Source organism: Nipponia nippon, unplaced genomic scaffold (assembly GCF_047370975.1).
Source record: "Nipponia nippon isolate SJK-2023a ecotype South Korea unplaced genomic scaffold, ASM4737097v1 scaffold_31, whole genome shotgun sequence".
Classification (NCBI taxonomy): domain Eukaryota; kingdom Metazoa; phylum Chordata; class Aves; order Pelecaniformes; family Threskiornithidae; genus Nipponia; species Nipponia nippon.
Genome location: NW_028262349.1, coordinates 3,452,244 through 3,469,092, shown reverse-complemented (window position 1 = coordinate 3,469,092; position 16,849 = coordinate 3,452,244). Strand labels below are relative to the sequence as shown.

The 16,849-nt window shown below is 46.8% G+C and overlaps 1 protein-coding gene across 3 annotated transcripts; it reads left to right on the top strand.

Annotated features, from left to right (window-relative positions):
- The first annotated feature begins 328 nt into the window (after positions 1–328).
- Positions 329–16,841, top strand: CHAF1A (chromatin assembly factor 1 subunit A). 3 transcript variants are annotated; one of them, XM_087769077.1, is made up of 15 exons: positions 329–464; positions 1,264–1,314; positions 1,544–2,367; positions 4,996–5,052; positions 7,194–7,435; positions 8,036–8,096; positions 8,639–8,707; positions 9,127–9,350; positions 9,856–10,024; positions 10,232–10,312; positions 10,399–10,488; positions 10,727–10,988; positions 11,601–12,088; positions 14,361–14,454; positions 15,951–16,841. In XM_087769077.1, exons 2-15 carry the CDS (start codon positions 1,266–1,268, stop codon positions 16,046–16,048), a joined length of 2,808 nt encoding a protein of 935 aa, XP_087625203.1. In that variant the 5' UTR covers positions 329–464; positions 1,264–1,265; the 3' UTR covers positions 16,049–16,841. The 3 variants fall into 3 exon arrangements, with proteins under 3 accessions (XP_087625203.1, XP_087625202.1, XP_087625204.1); XM_087769076.1 differs by lacking the exon at positions 329–464 and adding an exon at positions 662–828; XM_087769078.1 differs by lacking the exon at positions 329–464 and adding an exon at positions 662–828 and having other exon boundaries at positions 14,882–16,841.
- Positions 16,842–16,849: the final 8 nt, after the last annotated feature.

Sequence of the window (16,849 nt, the reverse complement as noted above, 5' to 3'; positions counted from 1 at the left end):
AAAGGCGGCAGCCGCGCCGCAGGCAGAGCTGGGGACCCGCAGCCCGGGGGGGGCCCGGCCCCCACACCTGCCAAGCTGAGGGGCCCGGCACCGCCCGAGCCCGGGCTGCAGGGAGGGGAAAGCGGGTGGGACGCGGGACGGCCAGGCCGGGACAGGACGCGGGGCGCATCTGCGGTGGCACCGGGGCACCGCGCCGCCGAACTACAACTCCCAGAATCCCTCGCGGCAGCCGCCCGCCCCCTCTGCGCCTGCGCGCCGCAGCGGCGATCGCTCATTGGCCAGCGGCGCTGCCGCCATTTCGCGGCCTGGCTCGGGCCCCCTCAGTGGCGCAGCGCGGCGGGCGGCTCCGCCCTTCTGCCCAGTGGTGCGGAAAGGCCGCCCCGACCTCTCCGGAGCCGGCCCCGGGGCCGCACCGCCGCTGCCCCGGCTCCAGCCCGGCGAGCAGGCAGGCCTCGAGCCCAGGCGTAAGGACCCAGCGGCACCCCGCCGGCCCTCACCCAGCTGTCCAATCATGGCCTTCAGCGGGCCAGACTGGCATCCGCTGCCGCCAGTCAGCGACGGCCGTCGCACTAGCCAATCGGAAGGCAGCGGCGAGGCCGGGCGCCGAGCTTCCCTCCCACCCTCCTCGCGAGACGGGGGCGGGGCGGGCGGAAGGGCGGGTCACGTGGGGGCGCTCCGCCTATCAGCGCGGCGAGGCGCGGGGTCGCCCCGGCTCCCGCCAAATACGAGCGGGAGCCCCCGGGGCGGGACCGGACGGGACGGGCCGGGACGGATCGGCCGTCGCCGCCGCCGGAGGAGCGGCGGGAGCCGCGGCGCCCGCCGTGGCAGGTAGGGCCGACCTGGGGTAGGCGGCGGGGCCGGGACGCGGTGCGGTTTCCGGCGGCGGTTGGGCCGCGGGGTGCGCGGGGCCTTTCCCGGGGTAACAAAGGAGGCCCGGCAGCCGCTGCCGCGCCCCGGAACCAGGCCCGAGCCCGCCCCGGCGCCTCACCCGCCGCCTCCTGTCTGCCCAGCGCCCCTTCCCTCGGCCCGACCCCAGCGGGGGGTCCGGTACCCGGCGGCCTGAGGCCCGGCGGGTGCGAGGATCCCCTCAGCCCCCGGGGTGCCGGCGGGGCTGGCCCCGGCCCCTTTGTCCGGCCTCGCCGTGCCCGCGCTCTGCCCTGGGGAGAGCTGTCGGGCGCTGCCGCCGCTCGGCTGTCTCGGGGAAGCCGGTAGCTCACCGGGAAGGTCTCACGGGTGTTTATTTGTTACGTTTTTCCCTCACAGCCATGGAGTGCAGAGACAAAGCAGCTGTTCCTCCGCGGAAGCTCGTACAAGGTGAGACTGCAGAGGGAGCGTCTGTCACCTGGCGCGGCCTTAGCGCGCTAAGAAGGTGTCAGACCTGATTTTGTGAAATATATTGGCTTTGCAGTAATAAACCGGCACGGACCGGCTAATCTGTTTCAATTCTTGCACTTAAGAACTGATAACTTGATATTGGTTCCTCCCCTTCCCCCCTCCCCAGTGTTTTGCGTGATGTGACTAAAATAATAAAATGTTGTTTCAGCACGGTTGCCGTTCAAACGTTTGAATCCTGTACCAAAGGAAAAATACGATGCAGATTCAGAAGTCAAAAAAGTAAAGAGCTCACAAAGTGGTTTTAGTCCAAGTAAGGATTCCTCCCTAGATACATCACGCGCATCCCTGGACAACGTGGAGAATGACTGCCAGCTGGACTCAGATGTGAATTTTTCTTCAAAACTCGTCAACGGAAAGGGTCCGTTAGACCATTTTATACAGAAAAACACAAAAGGTGACACAAACGAAACTGTAATTGTTATTGACCTGACAAAGGGCTCTAGCCATAGACTAAGTGATGACGTAGGCCATGTTAATTTTGATTCAAAAGCATCTTCATCCATAGCTATAACTAACGGTACGTTAGGAAAGGAGATAAACCAGTTGAGTTGCCTGAATTCCGCTCAGAGTAGCCAAACGGATGATTCAGTGGAGACTGATGCGCAGTGCGAAGCTGTAGCGAGTAAAGATGAAGATTTGGTAGATGGAATCCAGTCGCGTTCCGGGTTAACAGAGTGTAACAGCGTGGAAAACATGAAGGTAAACCAGAGCGAACTGAAGGATGTCATCTTTGAGGGGAAGATGCCTGTAGTGCTCCTGGAGGATATTATGACTGCAAAATCTCCCCAAGTCGCTTCTCTGGATGGAAGCGTCACGTCGGAAAATGAGACCATGGAATCGTCTCACGAAGGAGACTCTGGACTTACCAACTCCTCGCTAAGCTCTCGCTCTGTGAGCTCGCCTGAGGTGCAGCCTGCTGCAGAAACAAAGAGAAATACTAGTCCTTTAGCTGCCTCAACGCCTGTTAGGAAGGTTGGTCTCTTTTCTTGGGTTGTTTTAAAAGCTGTTGTGTTGCAGATGGGTTGTATGGTTTCGTGCGCTTGTGAAAAGGATGAATAGGATATTCACAAAGATCCTGAGAAGTGTATGGAAGGTGGTGTTGATTTATTAACAACATAACTGAATTATTGCCCTTTTGAATCTTCTTTTAAATCCTATAGCTAAAGAATTTAAATCTTGCTTGGTTTTGAGCTGCTGGTGTATTTCCATTGCGTGAATGTAACTTTGAACTCTGTTACAGGTTCATTTTATATATTTTTTTTTTTTTTATGAAGTGCTCATGAAGTGCATGCCCTGGGACTTAGCGTTTTGGTAATTGGGATAAGGACAATGTCCAAAAGCAGTTTTGTCCATTAGGTGATATTTTACAACCTCTAATCTATCCTTGATGAAGCTGCTGTGAGAGGACGTTACCCCAGTACCTGTCAGTGCAGATACTTTCCAAGCTCTGAATTTCTGCAACTGTGGCGTAGAAAACGCTTTAAGTTGAAACTACAGCGCATCAGTGGAACTGCAGATCTGTCTGTGGGGATGGAGGACGAGTCAGGCGAGCCTCTGTTTCTCTGAACTGAGCGTACAGAGCTTGTGCTCTCAGCTGTCTTGTTACGGGTGTGCCATCAAGTGCGGGGAGCTGCTGCGGGGAAAAGTCACCGTGCATATGGCGCTCCTGGGGACGCGCGATGCTGTTGGGCAGTGAAGGCTGGAGCGCAAGAGGGAACACCTTGAAATTAGCTCTGTATGAGCTGGTCGGTTGTGGTCTTGGTTCCAGTTTAATACCTCTGCTCCAGCAGGAGACCCCAAAACGTTGTGATTTTTGGTTCTGTGTTGAAGGGGAAGCTTCTCAGGACAACAGTATCTGTGCAGGTGGCTGAAACACGTGCCTCAAATGCCTGTTCACCGCTCAACCATTTTGGGGAAGAGAGGAGTGGAGGTGTAGAGCAGGGGTTTCTCGGGGGGGCACAGTCGGCCATGGTGAAACCTGTGAAGCGGAGCAGTCCTGGTGAATGTGCTTGGGTGCTGTAGCTAAGCCTCGACTACGGTTAGGCTGGACTATCTGACCGGTGCATTTGTTTTGCTCAACTAGAGGGGAAAATGAGGAAGGTATTGAGGGGCGGGTTGAAGTTGTGCTGCTGGGGTGGAGGATTGAGGCTGTGGCTCAGGTAAATGAGGGTGAAGTGGTGGAGCAGCTGGTAGCCTTCCTGCTTATGCCATCGTGAGCCTTTTAAGAAAGATTTTCCCTAACTATCCCCCTGGGGTTTAAGGAGAGTGTCCCACAGGTGAGGAAAAAACCTTTCTGGCCTGGAAGAGGTATGGATGAGTTAGCTGGGGCTTGGAGCTCAGGATGGGACAGGTCTTCTGTGTCTTCTACTGCATGCTTATCAAGAAAAATGATCAATTCTTACACTGTTAAAACTTGCAATCTTTCATCTCTAAAATAAATACATCAACTCAAGCAGGCATGAAGTATTTCTAGGGTGGCAGAGCAAACAAAAAAAGCACTTGACTCCTGATGTAATACAATAACGCAAACAAGTTATTGGTTTCCCGTGGCGCGAGGTGGGGTAGGAACAGCTCGGGTGGTGCTCGCCCAAATGGGAGGCCTGCACCTCGACCTGCACGGTTGCCTGTCCTGGCGTGTTTGTTTTCCTAGGTGGAAACAGCCCTGATAAACTAAAGCTCCCAGTTGAAAGAACTCTTCTTTTGTGTCAGATAAATACAGAATCTCCTGATACAGGTTTGCACTGTGTAAACTTGAATGTCTGTGAGTACAGAAAATAAAGCAGGTGGTCTGTGTTAGCCTGTTAATCACAGGGATGAACGTGGTACCTTGTACTGCGAATAGCAGGAGAAGGAAGGGGGAGATACAAGAAACTGAGCCATAATATGCTGAAATATTGACAAATCGAGCCTTTGACCAGTCAACGAACAATGCTCGTAAACATAACATACATTGTTCCCACTATAAATAACAGCTTTAAGAGAAATGAGAAGTGTGACCTATTGGGAACTAAGGGTTGATGCGCTGATGCTAGTGGAAGAGCAAGAGGGCTATGATTACAAGAAGAAACAGTGTTAAAACATGGATAATAGTCCTTGTGTTCAGGAAGTTATATCTCGATATCATAGCATGAGTAAGTGGTAGGGTGCAAAAAAAAAAAAAAAAAAAGCACCCAAACAAGTTTAACTCGAAGGAAGTGACTTTGCTATAATTAAATGTCCTCTGTTGTGCTCCCGTGATTTGGAGCAGCTCGAGCTTCTGTTTGTTTTTCTGCACATGATATTCCTTTGCAAATGATACTTTAGAACTGCGTAGACTAGAGGGATTTGTTTGTGCAAAATTTGGTAACAACGAGGACTTAATGTAAACTGAAGCATTTAGATGTATTCAGGCTTAAATGTAAATCAGGGAGATTAGATATGCTTGAACTGTGTATTCTTAGATCCTCCGCTGAAGGAATACTTAAGTTGCTGAATATACTAATCTGCAAGAACAATGTTAATATAATTCAGCCGAAGCTTGCTGTTCTTTTAGTAAGAGTTCTAGTGCCTCGTGGAAAGGGAATGATGTGGATCTCTAAAACTTGCGTTTTGTAATTCCAGGTGTCTCAGAAATTCCACAAAAGTTCGGCAGAGAAGGAGAAGCTGAGATTGCAAAGAGTAAGGCATTTTCACTGACATAGAAAGTTAACCTGCTGTGCTTTTGCATTGAATAGTAAGCAAAGCCCTTTGCGTTTCATCTTAGTCCGCTTATAACATCTCTTTTCCCGGTTTCCCTCACTGATGAATATGGAAGAATCTTAATGCATGCAGTTAAAGTACTTGGCTCCTTCCAAAGCTTCTTAATGCATATGTAATGAAGTGTGGGCGGCCTGCACCGCATTTCTGTGCGCTTTGGTAAGATATTAAGAAACTGTAAATGTTGCTGACTGCTTGTCAAAATGCTTTTGAGATTTTTTTTTTTTTCCAAACCCTTCCTGAGAGGGTAGGTGCAGCCTGCTAAGTGGACAGATACAAGTGAAATCTTCAAGAGCCTTCTATTTAAGGCTGGTTCCTGCTTCGTCATTCTCACCCTTCCCCCTTTTAAGTCACAAAACGTAGGGTCTGCTCTTCATTAATAAGTGAGGCAAATGGGCCGCTGTGTTTATGGCTTGCTGAAGAACCTGTTGGATGTCGCTGCAGGAAACGCTCAAGCTTCGGTCTCTGTTTGCTTGAATGCAGCTAGTCAGCAAACTCTGTTCTGTAACAAAACAGCGGTGCGATAATTTTGCTGTCCATTCCGCTTTCAGTCATGAAACGCTAAATATAAAGGAGGCTGATGGATCACATGGAGTTCTTGAACAGTCAGTGCTGTGTGAGTGGGCTTTGCCTGCTGGAAGACTGGGTGTGTTATTTTAACTGCAGCTGGGAAGGCCTGTGCTTAGGAATTCTTATTGGGTTTCTTAATAACTAATTTATAAAGTTGGCAGGGGACTGTTGTGTGTTTTACATAAGCTATATGTGGTGGAGCCTGCTCCCGAGATGCTCGCTGTTTACAGCGCCCCATATAGAAGTCCAATCTGTTGTGTTCTTCCATTCTATATGTGGTTTAAAAATAGCAGTAATGTGAGGGAGATGAGATGAGAATGGAAGCTTTATTACGCTAAAAACTAAATAGACCCGCCAATCTTGCTGTTAACTTCACACCATTTTCCAAACTACCCAGTAGTTCTTCACTGATTACCATGACTCAGTTCTGACAATACTGTTGTTTGTTTTTTTTTTTACCATTGGCACCATTTTGTGTGTTGGTTGCCTTCTGCAGTTATTTGTACACTGTGACACTGTTCAGTAAGTCTTGACGTTGCCAAGAAGAGATGTGAAATAAATAAAACAAAACTGAAAATACACAGTGAGGATGTTTGTGTGTCTGAGCACAGACATACCCTGGTTTCCTGGTGAAGTCACCAAAGCCTACAACGTAGGGAAGCTGTCTTTCTTGAATTTGTCATTTTTTTAGTAAGCGTTCCGCGTTCTCCTTTCTGTGTCAGTAGACCCATAACGAGAATTTCAGTTGCCTTGGGAGGAAATACTGTGAACAGCAACATTTTCAATGTCATCTTCCCCCATAGTGCCCCTTAGATACGCTTAGAGCGCCTGGTGTTGTCTGATTATCTAACAAGGACTAACACAAGTGAGAGTTTTTTTGCGAGCTCCAGGTCTTATAAAGCAGCTGCACAATCCAGAGTTTGGAGGCCGGCATTACTGCCTGAGACAGTGAAAAACATTGTCGGAAAATCCTTATGGGTTTATAATGCAAAATCAGATCAAATTCACTTTTCAAACTTATACCATTGTAGCTCTACATCGATATAAAAGCATGAAAGCTTAGCTCGTGAGGTATGTATTTCCAAAGAAAGTATTTTGGAAACAATCTGAAATCTTAAATTAAAAAATAATTTTTTAAAATTCCCATATAACTTTCCATAATGCTACATTGGTAATGAAGATGACTCAAACATAAAGCAAGTAGAATACAAAGCTTTCCTTGATGCTTAGAAAATCAGAACGCCTCCATTTGTTAGGAGAAAAGAACAATTAATCCCTTCAGAGAGGCAGTACAAGGTAGCTCAGCTGGCTGAGGCAACAGGTAGCTGCGGTTAATAACCTCGTGTCCTGTGATAGCTAGAAACGATGCTGCAGGTCAAGCGCTGGGTGGGTGCAAGGATTGCAGCTGAAGAAATGCAGTCCTTAGTTGTTATGCCAGCAGCTATTACTGTGTAGAAAAAGGCAACTTGCTCAATGGCTTGTTTCTGACCCAGGATCAGGAGCGCGCGGACAAGCTGCAGAAGTTGCAAGCAGAAAGAGAAGAAAAGGGAAGGCTGAAGGAAGAGGCGAAAGCTGCAAAAGAGCGAGCCAAGGAGGAGGCGAAGAAGAAGAAAGAAGAAGAGAAAGAGTTGAAAGAGAAAGAAAGGAGAGAAAAGAAAGAAAAAGAAGAAAAGGAGAAAGCTGAGAAGCTGAGAGTGAAGGAAGAGAAGCGCAAGGAGAGGCAGGAAGCTTTAGAGTAAGTGGCTTGGTTTCTGCAGGTCCTGGGGAGTAATGTGTAATGATGTGAGCACCTTTCCACACCCTCCCTAACTGTCCCTTCTGGAGGCTATACTGGTCAAACAGCACGTGCCTCTGTCACGGGATGGACTTTAAATGCTTGAAAGACTGCGTACGCCAGACCCCAGTCTCAGCAGTACTTTTTGCTTGCAGGCTGACCCGGGCTTCTGATTTGAAATGGCTGAAAAGAGCTGTCATGCTCCACTGAGTTTTCCCTTCATGATCAGTCTTGCTTGTACTTTTGCAATTTGCTGGCACTGGTGCCCTGTCTGTTGAGGAAGTTGCTTGTAACTTGATAATACCATACCCTTTCCTGCTATTCAGGGAAACTTGAAGCAGCCTAGCTACTTTGTGGCTAAAACAGGTCAATATTTACTCTAGAAGGAATGAAGAGAGTCTTCTGTACGCTTAACCAAGTATGGTCCTTGACTGAATTAATAGATTATCTTCTTGCCTAGCATGATAGGGTCTTAGTCAAGGTCTGGGGCTTCTCACCTCTTCCCTAGTGCAAATAAACACTTGATGATTTGTGACAATTAAAATGAACTTTATATTAAAGGGCAAAACTTGAGGAGAAGAGAAAGAAAGAAGAGGAGAAACGGTTAAGAGAGGAGGAAAAGGTAAATGCTTCCTCTAGCTTGTCTCTAAATTCTTCTGCTGTGGTGAAATGATGTTAATGGGCTCCCTGGCACCCTGCCGACGGCCGCTGAGCCATTCACAGCGGGGCTCCCACAGCTACTGCGGTTCTCCAGGCAGCGTCCCCTGCCTTGGTGCCCCTCTCAAGGTCGTGCCGCTCGGGAGCGAGCATGTCCATTTGGGATGCAGCCTGTCCAGACTGATCTGGTGGTGCTATATCGTGCAGGTTTCTTGTCCGTTACCTTCGTATGTGTTGGCGTCTTTGCATTTACCTGTTAGTCTTTTCTGCATTTGTTTTTCCAATGCCCGTGAGTGAACTCTATCCTTTGTCTTAGCAATGACATTGGAATCCACAGAGGTGTGTTAGAGAAGACAATTTTTTGTTGAGTTACGGGAGCTGGTAGATAACTGAACTTTGCTTTGTGCCTCACTAGATTTGAAGTTGAGTCATGCATGAGCTCACCTTGAATTATAAGGCCTTGTCCTACCTTTGTGTTTATAATTTGCATTTTGATTCTGATTTCAGCGTATTAATGCACAGAAAGCAGAAATTACGAGGTTCTTCCAGAAACCAAAGACTCCACAAGCCCCGAAGGTGAGGTATTGCTATTCCTGCATTTTGTTGGTCTTTCATTAGTTGTTGTCTAACGAAGACACTGATTTCCTTCTGATCTGTCCCTTAGAGCTGCTTAGGTGGACAAAGCATTAGTATTTCTTACTTCCTAATTTCAAAAGGGTAAAGGATTTAAAAAAAAGTCTGTGGCCAGAGCAGAGACTACAGAAGAAGTTTGTAGTTGCTTTAGTAAAAATCTCAGCTCTGTCTTCTGCTGTGTTGGCTGTAAAGACCTAGATTCCCTTGAGAAGATCTCCTGGAGTCTCAGATAGGAAGGGCTTAACCTAAATCTTCACTCAGACATCAGCACCTGGTATTGAGGCTTGTTGTGTATCTTGAATGTGTTGGTACTGCAGTTTCTCAGGTGTTCAGACCCTAACGATCCGCACTTAATATTTCAGATTCTTGCTGGCTCTTGTGGAAAGTTTGCTCCTTTTGAAATTAAGGAGAACATGGTCTTAGCTCCCCTCTGTCGTATTGCCCTGGATCCAGACTTCTTAGAACAGCTGGATAAGCTCCTGCGGGCGCAGAGTAGTGAAGTTTCTTTCTTGAGGGATCTAAAGTGTCGTAAACCACGTAGAACTGGACCTACTTTTGTCAATAAGAGTGCCGACATAGTAAACAGGTTAGTCTGTGTTTTGGGGGTTTTCTTCACTTTGTTTTATGTAAGGAACTGCAGAATGCTTTCGAGGTAGTCTTACTCTAATATTGGAGACGATGGAAAGATGGAGCTTTTCTCTGAATACTCATTTTGTATGAGAATTTTTTCCACGGGGAGCAGTACGTTATGATGTAGATTTCCTTCATTCCATACAATGCTTCTTAAATCCTTCCCTGCAGGAAATCTTGCGCTTCGGGCAGCTGCCTTTCAGCGCTGGACACTGCTGGCCCTTAGTGGTGTTTAATAGTTTTAAAAAGTAAACGTACTGATAGCTAAAACGGAGGTGCTGTTCTGGAGGGAGGTGCCTTGTCTGGAACTCATGTTCTTGCAAGCGAATCGGGAGTGTCTGTTCTAATGAACTCAAGCTCTGGGTTGGTATTGTGGCTGAACTGAAGTTTTCTATAAGATGTTTTCCTGAGCAGCAGGGGAGTGTTCTGTAAGTACTGAAGATGGCCTCTTGTTTTAACAGTGACGTGGTGGTAGTGGATAACTGCAAAACAGATGCTGTTCCTGAAAGGGGGAAATTTGGTAGAATGAAACTTCTGCAGTTTTGTGAGAATCACCGTCCTGCGTACTGGGGCACATGGAACAAGAAAACCACTATGATCCGTCCCAGGAATCCTTGGTCAAAGGACAGTGTAAGCACCTCACGGGCAGTCTGCTTGGACTCTTTTCTTTCTTTATGCTCTTGAAGTGAATATGCGGTTGGTCAGGTTCACCTCTTCTCTGGGATTTCTGACCCACTTGCATGTTCCCTCTTGCTGCTGAGTTTTGAAACCCTGAATGGGGTCTGGTGTCGTGCTTTCAAATTACTTACAGAAATGGCATGTTGGTGTGTGTTTTAGAAACTACTGGACTACGAAGTAGATAGCGATGAAGAATGGGAAGAGGAGGAACCTGGAGAAAGTCTCTCCCATAGTGAAGGGGTAAGGATTCCGCATGCTGAGAATTAGCTTTCGCAACCAATTGCACTTGTCGGTGTAATTTCTAATAAGCAGAGTTTTATTTTTAGGATGATGAAGAGGAGGGAGAGGATGAAGATGATGACGATGGTTTTTTTGTACCCCATGGGTACCTATCTGAAGATGAAGGAGTGACAGAAGTAAGTGAACTGGGTGTCACTGGATTTCCATCTCTGTTTCCAATGAATCGGGTAATAAATATTGGCAGAGGAAGAAAGCGTGTAGTCTTGGCAGTGATGTAACTCCTCTCAGATCTGCATGGTTCAGGCGCAGACTTCTCTAGCTCAGGGAACACGGTAAAAAGCTGGGTTTAAAAAGCTTTTTTTTTTCTTTTCCCTGGAATGGATGTATCGAGTTCTTTCTCGCCTGTGGCTTTAGGAGTGCGATCCGGAGAATCAGAAGGTTCGTCAAAAGCTGAAAGCGAAGGAGTGGGACGAACTGATGGCCAAGGGGAAGAGGTTCCATGTTCTACAGCCTGTGAAAATTGGCTGCGTCTGGGAAAGTGCAGAAAATGACAGCGGCACAAATGCGGACCTAAAGGTTCTCCAGCAGTTCACAGCATGTATCCTGGATTCACCTGTTGCAGAGGAAGAACAGCAGATACAGAAATGTAGCAAAAAAAGAGCAAAAGATCAGCAAAGTAAGACCTGAAGGGCTAAATAGTTGTACTTATGCACTGTTGTACTCTGCTTTGGAGGGAATAGATTTTTGTATTGAGCATCAAATTCAGAATGACCTGTTTGACAAGCCTGAAATCCAAGGAATCTCTATGAGAGTTCTTGGAAAGGAGTTTTCCGGCATTGTGTCTGGTATGGCCTTAGTTATGCTCTCCAAAAACTCTTGCTCTAGATAATCTAGGAAATAAAGCCAACAAGACTTCAGTAGACTGAGATTTAGGACTGCTTACTGGAAGCGCTCGAGCCCATTGACCCGTTTATTGCTCAGGGGGAGAGGATTTAGTTTGTGTGACAGGTTTCAGTACTGAGTATCTCCTGTGCCTGATTAACACATGGGTGTGAATAATGCACATGAAGGCTAGAACAGGGGTTGAAGCTTTCACTTCAGGGTATTGTCATTATTGAAGGTGACTTTTCTACATCAAATTTAACTCCTGTTACGATCCCTAAAATTAATCTCGGCCTATTTGCCTTCTTTCTGGAGCACGTGTACTGATAGGTTATGTCAGCCCGGCTTTTCCTGACCTTTAAACAGTTCTTCCCCACAACCTTTGTGCATCCTTTTTTCTCTGCAGTCCTTGGCCAACTTCTGCCGCTGCTGCACGGCAACGTGAACGGGAGCAAAGTGATCATCCAGGAATTCCAGGAGTGTTGCCGGCAAGGACTGTTCAGTGACGTGACTGCAGCTGCTGACTGTAGTGACACGAGCCCTGCGAGCCCCCACACCTCCCGGCCGCAGACGCCTGTTGGCGAGGACAGCGGTGTCCCTTCCAAGGCCAGGCTAAAGCGAATCATTTCTGAGAACTCTGTGTACGAGAAGAGACCTGAATATAGGATGTGCTGGTACGTCCACTCGGAGGTGCTGAAGAGTTTTGATCAAGAGCATCTCCCCGTCCCTTGTCAATGGAACTACGTCACGCAAGTCCCTTCTTCGGGGAAGGAGGAGGGTGGCAGCGTGCCAGGCGTGGCTGTCCTGCAGACCACCCCCATGTCGGTAAAGAGGAAGCCCACCGGAAGCATGTCCATCACTAAATTCATGAAAAGGCCTCGGGATGCAGAACAGGTGAGTTCCTTTTGTGGTGCTCTTCCTCACTAAAGAACAACGGGAATGTGTGTCTTCAGTAGGCGAGCGTCCTGGCATGCCTCCCAGATTGGCCTAGATCTGCCATGAGCAGAGTCAAAATATTAAGCTACAGATCTTCATACAAAACCCACCCTTTTTGTGGGGAAAGGAGTGAAATTATGTGACTCTAAAGAGATGGATTTCTTTTGTGCCTCTCCAGCTTGGACTGTCTATTCCGTTTGAAATGTTGCTCTCCTGCTGTTCTTCCATTTTCTGCTATTTGGCAGTGATTGCATCCAAGCTGTGAATAGTTTCCGAGTGTCTGCTTGGCCTTGGTTTTACAGCTGCGTATAATTTGTAGGCAGGTTTTTATGTGTGTGTATGGCTGCCAGATGTATAGCCTGAGCTGGTGACTTACATCAGTTGCATGTGTACTGATGAAATGTGGTTCCTAAGTGCTGCAACTCAACCCGTAATAGTCTGTGAAGTCTCCGGCTTATGCTGTCGTACATAAAGCTGAATTTCAAGAGCTGGTTTAAAAAAAAAAAAATTCATAGGAACAAAATGAGCTGGATTTGCAGTAGTTTCTACTCCAGCTCTAAGCTTTGTTGTGGTCTCCCTATTGTTTGCTTCTGCTTTTCAGGGTAACCACAGGTAGTATTAAGAGCTTAATCATCCAAAAGGATGACTGAAAAGTATGTGATTGGTGCTTTAGCTGTGTGATGCTCTGTCGTGCATTTCGGGCAGTAAGGCTTTAGGTCCTGAAGCTTGCTGTTATCAGCTGTTTGCCTCCAAACCTACAGGTGGGGCAGGGTTGGCACTGTCAGTGGATTTATTCCTCATCCCCTGTGGACACGGGGGTGAGGAAAGAAGCCACAGATGAGGCTTTTTATGCTTTTCCTTCCCACTTTATTCTTGGCTTCTTTGGCTTTTCTACTGAAAAAGCTCTGCATTCAAGTATTGATAGGGATCAGAGACTTGTGAGAAGCTGTTCAGCCCCCAAACTCCATCTGCTTGGGTTTTTTCTTATACACTAAATAAAGGCAGAGATAAAAATCTCTGCTTGGCACCCACTGGAAATTCTGCTTAGAACCGATTACTTGAGCAGAAATAGCAAAACAAAGGCTTTTAGTAGAATTACATCACCAGCCTGAATTCTTCAAAGCTTTCAAAAGCATCTTCAAGCTGCGCTTGTGAGGTGTGACGCAGCGCAGCTCGGAGCAAAGGTGTCACAGTCCTGAAAGCCTTTTCATGCCTGATGTCTAAATCAGCACTGCTCAGGTATTGAGATCCCTTCCTCCCTGTCGAGCGACGCTGGGGCCTGGGGAGAGCCCAGGAGCCATGGGTAGGTGAAGGCTGCCAGGTTCCCTGCCCCTGGCACGTGTTGCTCTGCCATGAAGCTCACGCCAGGACTCGTGTAAGTAAAGCTGCACTTACATAAACTGTGGAGAGAGAAGAACTCGGTACTGAAGTGGGCAGTACCTGCACACGTGTAGGAGGGGAATACTTAATCTGAGAACTCCGACTTTAATGAAAGATGTAAATTTAAAATTTCTTCTCTTGGACCAGCTTGTAGGGGGTGGGGACCAGGTTCTAGGTCTGAGATTTTCATTCCACAGTTCCAGCTGGGGGAAAAACAAAACCAAAACCACTCGCAGCTGCTGGGCACCTTCAGTTTGTATCACTCCTTGGATTGATTTTTCTCAACTCAAAATGAGTACTTTGTGCTGCTCCCATGGCAGAAAATAGGGTCATCAAGGGAAGAACTGTCGCCCCTCCCTGAAGAAAAGCTAATTGGCAAAGATGAGGAGGAGTTGGGGGGAGAACACGATTGAAACTTGACAAGCAAAAGTCGTTTTCCATCTGCAGAAGGAAGAAAGCATCCAAGCTAATCAGCGGCGGGGGGGGAAGATTTCCCTTCCAAAACAACCAACAAAACTAAGTCAGATTTCAATTAAGGTTTGAACCGACTTTTCGATGTGTAGGCTGTTCATCCCGTTGTGTAATAGCGAAACATCTTGGAGCAGAAGCTTGGCGTGCTTCCTGCTGTACGCGCCATCGCAGATGAGGCCCTTTATCAAAAGTCAGTGTCTGTTGAAGCCAGAGATTGCTTATTTTTCTTCCCTACAAATGTGCCCAACTGATCAGACTGTGCTGAGTCCGGATCGTGAGGAGTGCCCGCGGTAGCCCTTCCCAGCACTGGCTGTGCGTGCTCTCGCACGTTAGCACCGTCAGCTTGCTGATACGCGGCTGGTACCTTTTTTTCCTTAAGGCTGAAGCTGCGGAGATGGATGGATTTCAGGCAGATACCGAGGAAGATGAGGAAGATGATGACTGCATGATTGTGGATATACAGCCAGGCAAAGGTGAGAAAATCAATTGATGGCAGGCTTTTGGCAGGCGCTCGCTCCCACAAGGGAGAGTGCGACAGTGGGAACAGCGTGTGGCTAAACCTGTTGCAGTTTTTCTGCCGCTTTTTTTCACCCAGCCTTGTGCTTTTCTCTCTAGATGTTTTATTCTAGGTACTTCTCTGCTTTTTATGTTTTATTCTAGATGCTTCTTTGCTATTTACGGTCTTCTCTAACTTGCTCTTGCCTTTTCTTCCCTCCTCCCTCCAATTGACTAAATAGCACAAGGTGCTTGGACTAGCATTTGGCTGCCAGTGTTACCTTTTTTTCTGGTAAGAAAAGCGAACGTTGGGGTCAGGATCAGCAGATCCAGTAACTACTGGTAAATGTTGCTGAGCAGGGCAGGTCTCTGGGGCGTGCGTACTTATGTTCAGAGCCCTTCCAGGACTGAGAAGGTCTGGACCGTGACTCCCCTCTGCTGCCTTCTGGAAGTCTTAGGTGCACGCTGAATTGTCTGAAGGAAATAACATCGGATAATAACCAAGCTCTCAGATGTTTGAGAGGTGAGAGCTCTGACCAACACTTTGCTCTAGAATCTAAGCAGTTGCTTATATTTGTGTCCCAGTTCTCCCTTGGAAAAGGGCTTTCAAAGCTCCGCTGCTATAGTGTATCCTTTCAGGCTACAGATTCAGAAACAGTGGGATGAGGATGTGGAGCGGCTCCTTTCATCTCAGCGAGGGTTTAACTATACATACTTGATCATACAGATCAATGACTTAACACCAACCACATGATGTGCATTCAGCTCCTCTAAACCGCTTTCAAAACCTCCGAGCTCTTTCTTACTGCTCTCACAATAGAGCTCTTTCACAATGCCACTGGCACAACCTGCATTAAGGAAAGTGGATTTTTTTGTGTGTTGGGCAGCTCCTCTAATTGAGAGATAAGGGCTCGTGCATTTTCCCAAAGCCCTAAATTCTGTAGAGTGTTTGACCCATTCTAGGCGTATCTGGGTTCTCCTTTCTATCTCAGCTGGTGCTACATTCCTCCTCTTGCTTTCCGTAACAGACAATATAACTGTTTGACAAGAAGCTTTGCATTTAATCTTGAGCTGCTTTTGCTTATTACGAGACTGCAGTGAGATGAAAGCCTTGCTTCAGGTTTGTAACCTCTCGTTCTGAGGATGGGGATGCTATTCAGTAGCTTGCCTCTCTCAGGCTTTGTTGACACACATGCAGCTGTATTTGTTTAAGTCTGCTCGAGTCTAAAGCACTGAAAAGATTACGAAGATCCTTTTTACGGTTGAAGTAATTTTATTCTGGATTGCTGTTAACCCAATATTAAAACCAGTTTTTAAATAGTATTGAGAAGGAGACTTGCGAGAGATACGGGCAGACAAGCTAAGACAGATAAAGCATATAGTAGTCAAATTCTACTAGATCAGTGAGGATATTTAAAAAACCAGCCAAACAAACAAAAAAAAACCCAAACCCAAGACATTTTCTACTTTGCAGATTCTACATTGGCAGCTACTGAAACAGCTTCAGAATCCAGTGGCACGAGAGCCGCTCACCGGGACACCAGCATGGTCAGCCCATCTAATGCAGTTTGAGACTTAAATGCCTACTAACTTCTCTGTATGTATGTAGAATGAGTTAGAAGATTTTAAACCTTGTGTATCTTTGAACAAGATACTTGAAAGTATTCCATATTTCTTGTAAAGAGAAGACAGCACTTTGTTCTGCTTCAGACCAGATGGAAGCTTAAATTTTTAGTTCTAGTTTTTAGCTTAAAAAATACTGCATATTAATCTGTCCTTAATAAAGCATTATTGAAATTTTGATACTTCTTTGTAATGGAAGGTATCTAAGTTATCTCTAAAACTAGTGGAGGGATTTTGAAATAAGCTTATTGTGATGCCACTGGGGGAATTACTCTGTTCATAATGTTGTATAGCATGGCCTTGGGTATAAATGATGTACAATTATATTTGAATTTATGCTATCTATATCATCCTGTTTGTGGTCTTACTTGCTACAGAGAACAGCAGCAGGGCTTTACCTTTGGAAAAGGTAAAAAAACGCAGGTTGTTTCTCCTACTTTGGGATAGGCCAGGACTAATTACATCTCGGGGGTAGATTATCGGTCTCCTGTACACATTGCTACAACAGAAGCTGTACACGTAAAAGCTGGCTTCTGCCCCACAGAAAAACTTTAAGATTGAAGTATAAAGGACTGAACTGGCATCAGACTTGTTTACGTACGTAACAAACTTGCTGGGGCTTTTAACTTTATATGGCTTGCGAGTTGATGATTTAGTTCCCTAAAATACTGGCTGTAGTTTGAGGCTTAATCTCTCACCAGTGGGCAGCGTAAATAGCTGTTGCCTCTTGTCAGTCCCCTGGTCTGTCTG

Excerpts from the sequence above, each read along its gene's own strand:
- CHAF1A (XM_087769077.1), top strand. The coding sequence starts at position 1,266 with ATGGAGTGCAGAGACAAAGCAGCTGTTCCTCCGCGGAAGCTCGTACAA. Across the intron at positions 1,315-1,543 it reads TCCGCGGAAGCTCGTACAAG|CACGGTTGCCGTTCAAACGT; the intron begins GTGAGACTGCAG and ends ATGTTGTTTCAG. Across the intron at positions 7,436-8,035 it reads GAGAGGCAGGAAGCTTTAGA|GGCAAAACTTGAGGAGAAGA; the intron begins GTAAGTGGCTTG and ends TTTATATTAAAG.